This window comes from Phoenix dactylifera, chromosome 11 (genome assembly GCF_051530095.1).
Source record: "Phoenix dactylifera cultivar Ajwa chromosome 11, Ajwa_hap1_PhDact_Kaust_v1.1, whole genome shotgun sequence".
Classification (NCBI taxonomy): Eukaryota; Viridiplantae; Streptophyta; class Magnoliopsida; order Arecales; family Arecaceae; genus Phoenix; species Phoenix dactylifera.
In genome coordinates this window covers 7,519,909-7,527,120 of record NC_143200.1, presented here as the reverse complement: position 1 = coordinate 7,527,120, position 7,212 = coordinate 7,519,909, and the positions used below count along the sequence as shown (strand labels likewise).

The 7,212-nt window shown below is 39.7% G+C and overlaps 1 protein-coding gene across 1 annotated transcript; it reads left to right on the top strand.

Annotated features, from left to right (window-relative positions):
- Positions 1–3,588: 3,588 nt before the first annotated feature.
- LOC103713910 (patellin-3-like) lies at positions 3,589–6,760 on the top strand. Its single transcript, XM_039117055.2, has 4 exons — positions 3,589–5,000; positions 5,597–5,721; positions 5,823–5,964; positions 6,142–6,760. The coding sequence occupies exons 1-4, from the start codon at positions 3,747–3,749 to the stop codon at positions 6,400–6,402; spliced, it is 1,782 nt and encodes a 593-aa protein (XP_038972983.1). The 5' UTR covers positions 3,589–3,746; the 3' UTR covers positions 6,403–6,760.
- Positions 6,761–7,212: the final 452 nt, after the last annotated feature.

Sequence of the window (7,212 nt, the reverse complement as noted above, 5' to 3'; positions counted from 1 at the left end):
AAGACTAAACTATAATAGCTTTGGAGACTGACTGATAATAGCTCTAGAGATCGATCTCTAAGGGCTCTTTGATCTATAACTAACGGCTCTTTGAGATCGACCTATAATAGCTTCTGGGGATCGACCTCCTAACGGCTCCTGGAGACTGATCTATAATGGCCTCAAGAGACTGATCTACTAACAACTCCTTGAGATTGTTCTTTGATAACTCTTGGAAACCGACCTCTGACAGCTCCTTGAGATCGACTTTTGATGGCTTTTGGAGACTAATCTCCTAACAGCTTCGTGAGACCAACTTATAACGGCTCCTTGAGACCAACTTATAATGGCTATTCGAGACAGATCTATAACGGCTCCTTGAGACCAACTTATAATGGCTATTGGAGACAGATCTATAACGGCTCCTTGAGACCAATCTATAACAACTCCTAGAGACTGACCTATAATGGCTCCTAAAGACCAACCTCCTAACAACTCCTTGAGACCGACCTATAATGGCTCCTGGAGACCAGCCAGCTAACGACTCTTGGAGACCAACCTATAAAGTCTACTAGAAACTGATCTCTATCGGCGCTTGAAAATCGACCTCCAATAGCTCCTGGAGACTGACCTAATAATAGCCCCTAAACCCAATCTCAAGCTACAATGAACGAAAGGAGGCCCTTAGAAGCAAAAACTCCTACAGCTCTGCCAATTATACTGAGGAATAGGGAGCAAGGGTTTGATAGTTGATCTCAAGTCATGATGGCTCTCAAGCCAATCTTAGAGGACCACAACTTGATGCATTGACCTCCCACATGCTGATGAGCTGAACTCTCTTAAATCAAGAAGTCAACCTCAATGGCTCTCAAAACAAGGAAATTCAATGGCTCAAATCAACCAAAGATCTAGAGCCTGATCACACTCCTGACTTACAATTTTAAAAAATTAACAAGACAAGATAAGCCCGAACCTGGTTATAGTTTGCCAATCTGAATTCTATTTTCAACCAAGCAGGGAAAAATAGCTTCAACTCGGATGTAGGGGGCATGTGAGGTCTAAAAACAACCTGCTTATCATAGGCCAACTTGTGGCATAGAAGGAGGCCAATTTCAGTGGAATTATTATTTTCGAGCTAAATCAAATAAGAAAAGCCAAGAGGTAGTTTTCTACTCTAAGTCCGACTCCGAAGAATCCAACTCCGACGGGATAAGGACTCTTCAACTAAAAAAAAGGCTGAAGACCCCAAGTATGGAGACAAGATATGGAGCTACAAGCTCTTTACCTCCTCTTCTCCTTTGTCTTTCTACATATCTTGTCCTCTAATGATCTATCTAACTTAAGCATTGGAGGCCTCTTGGTCGAATCAGCTCCGATGACTTCCTTCGCTCTTCTTTTTGTGTGTAGACTCGAATCTCTCTATAGTAGATTGGCACTTCGTCTTCCATCGTAGTAGACTATTCAGTGCCTTCCTCATCTCTAGATCATTAGAGCAAGCTTTAGCCACATCACCATGTAAATTCTGGTGTAGTTGATTAATCAACTTCTCATAGTTAAATTTTGAAATATTTTGTAAATCAAGTAATTTTAGAATATCTTGAAAAAGTAGAAATTTGTGTTGATATACAATAAAAAACCATGTAAACTATGTCAGTTTTGGTGTAGGTGACTAATGGCATGACTCATCAACTTAGAATGGCCGGCCCTGCATTTTAATAGTGGATATTTAACGAATTTATTGTCCCTTTCATGGTGGCATTGTTAAGTATCTCTATGCCTATTAAATGAAAAGGAGAGAAAAATTCAACCCCTCTCCAAAATTCAAAAATTAAGAGGAAAATTATAGAAAATATTTATTTTAAAAAAAATCAAATATATTAGATATATAGATATATCTATATATGTTAAAGTTATCTAAATATGTTAGAAGAATATTTATAATATCTAAAATTATTTTAGAAACATACAATAATATAAAGACACTCGCTAATAGTTCACATGTAGATTTTTTTAGAAAAATATTATTTTCTCTTATGTAAAAATTATTTTAGAAAAGTACAAATTTTTTTTAAAAAAAATAAAACTAGATATGTTGAAATTATCAAAATATGTTAAATATATCTATATTTGCCAAAGTTTTCTAAAATGTTAAAAATATGTTTAGAAATATCTAAAATTATTTTTAAAAAGTGCAATAATAGAAAGACGTCCATTTGTAGTCCCCATATAAAAATTATTTTAGAAAAAATAATTTGTCCCAATGCATAAATTGCTCTAGAAAGTGCAAAAAATTAAAAAAATATTTAAAGTCGTCCATTTAGGGTTCCCATGCAAAGTCTTCATGCATCGGAAGTTGTCATATATCACCATGCACTGAAATATTATTAATTAGTTTAGAAAAAAATATGACAAATTAATTTTTTAAATCCACCAGTTAGAAAATTTCTTAGAAGTAAAGAATTATTTTAGAAGCTTGCTTCTTAACTATTTTAGAAAATATTTTCCTCTATACAAAAATTCCTTTATTATTTTGGAAAAACAAATACTCTTCTTATTTAATTTTTATCAAGCTCTATTTAGAAAATATATAAATTATTTTAGAGAGGCAAAATTTTAAAAAAATATTTGAATCCATATGTTTAAAGTCATCACACATTGGAAGCTGTTAGAAATATCACCCGCTTGACTTTTTTAGCTATTTTAGAAAAATTTATAAGGAAAAAATTATTTGAAGGTGTCCCTTGAGAAATTTCTTAAAGAAAAAAATATTTTAGGATTAAAAATATTTTCTACCTAGAAATTTCTTAATTATTTTATAAAAACTAAAAAATGTTAATTATTTTAGAAAATATAGGAACTCTTCTTGATTATTTTTTACTGTGCCTTACTGAAATGCAGAAAACATCTCAAAATATATATATATATATATATATATATATATATATATATATATATATATATATATATATATATATATCAGCCAAGCAAAAATTTCTTAATCCTTTAGGAAAATACATAATTTTTTATTAATTATTTTAAGAAATATAACAACTTTTGTTAACTATTTTTTATTGAACTCTATTTAAATCTGACATTCAAAAAATTCTAAAACTTATTTTCTATAGGTGTCACGACAATCAAAATGATCGAAAGAATTAGAATAAGGCTTGATATCAAAAAATCATCATTAATTACTAAATATATTTTATTTATTTTTATTTTTCATTCTATTATTTTAAAAAAATATTTTTTATTATATAAATTTATATTCACAAGGCCGCTATGACTTCTGCGCGTGGATATTCTTTTGGTACATTCTAAATAATTGTATAACTTTACTCAATATTTTATAATATTTAGTAATAATAATAATTAAATTATTTCTTAAAAATATTTTTTTTGTATTTTTTTTTTAAGGAAAGAAAATTTTTTCTGATTTTTTTTTTCTTTCTTAAGAAAAGAAAGAAGTTAACAGATACTCCACAAAGCAGTACGGAGCTGGCTCCAAAATAACGAATACTGTCCTTAGTTAGGTACAGTGTCATCCTTGGGACCGGATTCGGGGAACGCTCCAAAATAGAGTGCAATAGTGCCAGCACGGTCCAGACGCTGTATTTTTACTCATTCCCCGATACCCACCTGCACACTCTCTTCCCCTATTTAACCCCCCTCTCTCTCTCTCTTCTTCCGCCCCACCAACCCCAAACGCTGCCCTAAACTCTCTCCCTCGCTCCCGACTTCTAGTTATCATCCAGTCGACGTCGACGATGGCCGAAGAAACGCAAACAAAGGCAGCCGAACCGGTCCGCGCCGTCGAGCCCGAGGCGGAGGCGAAGGCGAAGGCGACCGAAGCGCCCACGCCACCCGCTCCTGAGGCGATGGAAGATCCTAAGAAGCCGGCGGCGGAAGCACCGGAGAAGCAGGCGGAGGAAGCGCCTCCATGCCTCGCGCCGGAAGATAAGAAGCCCGAGGGCGAGAAAGCCGCGGCCGTCGTTCCCAAGTCCACCTCCTTCAAGGAGGAGAGCAACGTCGTCGGCGATCTCCAGGACCTGGAGAAGAAGGCCCTCGATGAGCTCAAGCAGCTCGTCCTGGCCGCCCTTGTCAACAACGAGTTTACCGCTCCCCCACCGCCTCCACCTCCCGTCGCCGCCGCCCCGGAGGAGGAGGCCAAGGCCGAGGAGCCGTCCGCCCCTGCTCCGGCCGAGGAGCCCGCCCCACCAGAGAGGCCGGAGTCGGAGGAGCTTCCAAAGGCAGTAGAAGCAGAGGAGGTGCCCCTGAAGCCAGTGGAACCGGAGGAGCCCCCGAAGCCGGCGGTGGTCGAGGAGACGCCGCCTCCGCTGCCACCGACGGAGAAGGCCGTCGTGGTGGAGGACGGGGCCAAGACGGTGGAGGCGATCGAGGAGACCGTCGTCCCCGTCGCTGTGCCGGCCACGGAGGAGGTGACTCCGGCAGCGCCGGCCGCAGAGCCGGAAAAGGAGGCCTCTGCTGAAGCGCCGACGGCCGCGGTGGCGCCGGAGGAGGTGGTCATCTGGGGGGTCCCCCTCGTGGGCGACGAGAAGAGCGACACGGTCCTCCTAAAATTCCTCCGCGCGAGGGAGTTCAAGGTGAAGGAGGCCATGGCCATGATCAAGAACGCTGTGATCTGGAGGAAGCAGTTCGGCATCGACGCCCTTCTCGACGAGGACCTTGCCCTGCCGGAAATGGAGAAGGTGGTTTTCATGCACGGGTTCGACAAGGAGGGCCACCCTGTGTGCTATAACGTCTATGGGGCGTTCCAAAACAGGGAGCTTTATGCCAAGGCCTTTGGCGACGAGGAGAAGAGGCAGAGGTTCCTCAAGTGGAGGATCCAGTACCTGGAGAAAGGGATCAGGAGCCAATTGGACTTCACTCCCGGCGGCATCTGCTCCATGGTCCAGGTCACTGATCTGAAGAACTCGCCCAAGCTAGGGAAGCACCGCCAGGCCACGAAGCAGGCGCTCACCATTCTCCAAGACAACTATCCCGAATTCATTGCCAAGAAGGTATTTTTGATAAAGATCCCATCTTTCTATTAATTCCTTGTATTTAATCTGTCTTTTTATGTCTCAAAATTGGCATGGGGTGTCTGTCAGAGGAAAATATTACATCTTGATTGTTTTTTCTCTTTTAGGTTGAGATAATTGAGTTGGATTTTTATCAAAACCAAAAAGCTTGGTAGCTGGTTGCAAAAATGGAGTTTTTTTTTTTTGGAGGGTTGGGGGGGGTTGAAGTTGGATTCATTCTTTTGACATTTCTGAGTTAAATTCGTTCAGGAGATGTGTTTGCTTTTTGGTTGGTTGAAATTATATTGAATATATGATAGAAGGAAAGTGTTATAAATTAATTGCATCTTCTTTTCTGATAGCTGAATCTGATTTTATTGAAGAAAGTTAATGAATAACTACAAGAATTTGAATTTATTTATTGCGGCGGCTTTTGGATAAATGAATTGCACGGATTCTATCTGCAAAAACTAATTCATTCAAGTTGTCTGTCTTCATCATTCTTACTTTCTTAAATTTATGCTTTCGGATCGGGCGGAACTGAGTTGTGTTAATACAAAAGGGAAAGGAGTAATAACATGGGTATCCCTTGCTAGGTGTTCATCAATGTTCCATGGTGGTACTTGGCTTTCAATCGGATGATCAGCCCCTTCTTCACACAAAGGACCAAGAGCAAGTTTGTCTTTGCAGGACCATCTAAATCAGCAGAGACCCTCTTCAAGTTAAGGAAGACTTCTCAATTTTCTTCTACTACACCATCTTCCTTTTGGAATTGTGTAATACATTTTGTCATTATGTTTTCTCTATCTTTCTTTGCTACAGATACATTGCACCTGAGCAAGTCCCGGTTCAATATGGTGGCCTGAGCAAGGATGATGACCCTGATTTCACCCCAGCTGATGCTGCTACTGAATCCACCATCAAGCCCTCATCCAAGATGACAGTTGAAATTCCAGTTTCTGAGGTCTGAGACCTTAATTCTTCCTGGAAGACTTACCACATGAAATCCATCCTCTTAAGCTTTTTATCAAATCGATATAATCAAATGTGGTAGTCTTATAATTTTAAAAGTTTCTCTCTTTTTTCTGATGGTTTAGTAATACCTTCGTTTGGAATTTGGATTTGAATGCCATCTTCGCAGACATGCCTTCTGGTCTGGGAGCTCCGAGTCCTAGGATGGGAGGTGAGCTATGGAGCTGAGTTTGTGCCGAATGCAGAGGATGGGTACACACTGATTGTCCAGAAGACAAGGAAGTTGGCCGCCACCGATGAGCCTGTGATGAAGGCCGCCTTCAAGGTCGGTGAGCCTGGCAAGGTGGTTCTTACTATTGACAACCCCACCTCCAAGAAGAAGAAGCTCCTTTACAGATCCAAGGCAAAGAGCTCTACTGAATCTATATGAGGAGCTGCCTACTTGCCAAATGAACTTGATGGTACATAATAAGAGAAAGCATTAGGGGGAATTGGGTTTTCTTTCTTTTATGTTGTTTCTATTGGTTTGTTTATTCCAGTTAAATTATATTTGTTTAATAAAATAAAGTGAGTGGGTGATGTGGGTTTGTAATATGGTTTAAGAGATGGTTTTTTGAGGGAGGTGTGAAGAGAGCTATGCTGCCTATTTATGTCGCTGTAAATTCTGCTGTATACTGGCCTCTATTGACTATTGTCTGTCATATGGCTTGCATTGTTAGTAACTTTTGTCATGTAAAGCATCTATTTCTTCCTTATTTTATATATATTTGTTTTTTCCTTTGTCTGTACCCTTCAGTTCTTTCAGTTTGTTGGTCATGGATAGCTGCTGACCATGTACATTCTATTGTACATTGGCTTCTGTCAGACTCTTTGCCTTTGCTTGTCCTCCTTTTCTGTGCACCTTTAAGGGCATATGTTGTTTTTTTTTTTTCCCGCTTAAAAAAAGGAAAGGGGGAGAAAGGGACAAGCCCATCTCTACGTAGCAGCCCCCACCCCATCAGGAGAAAATTCGATGCGGAAGGGTATGTTGGTTGCCATGGAGAAATTTATTACTTCTTGTTTTTATTACTTCTGGTTTCCTTCAATCATATGGTCTGCCAGCTTACGGTAAACCAAATTGTTGCATCATTCTTCCTAGTCTGTCTCATTTCCAGAATTCCAGGTCATGAACTGGTGGAAGCATAGCCAAGTAACATATGCTCGCTCTTTCTCTGATAAATCTGGACTTTGTTTGTTATAA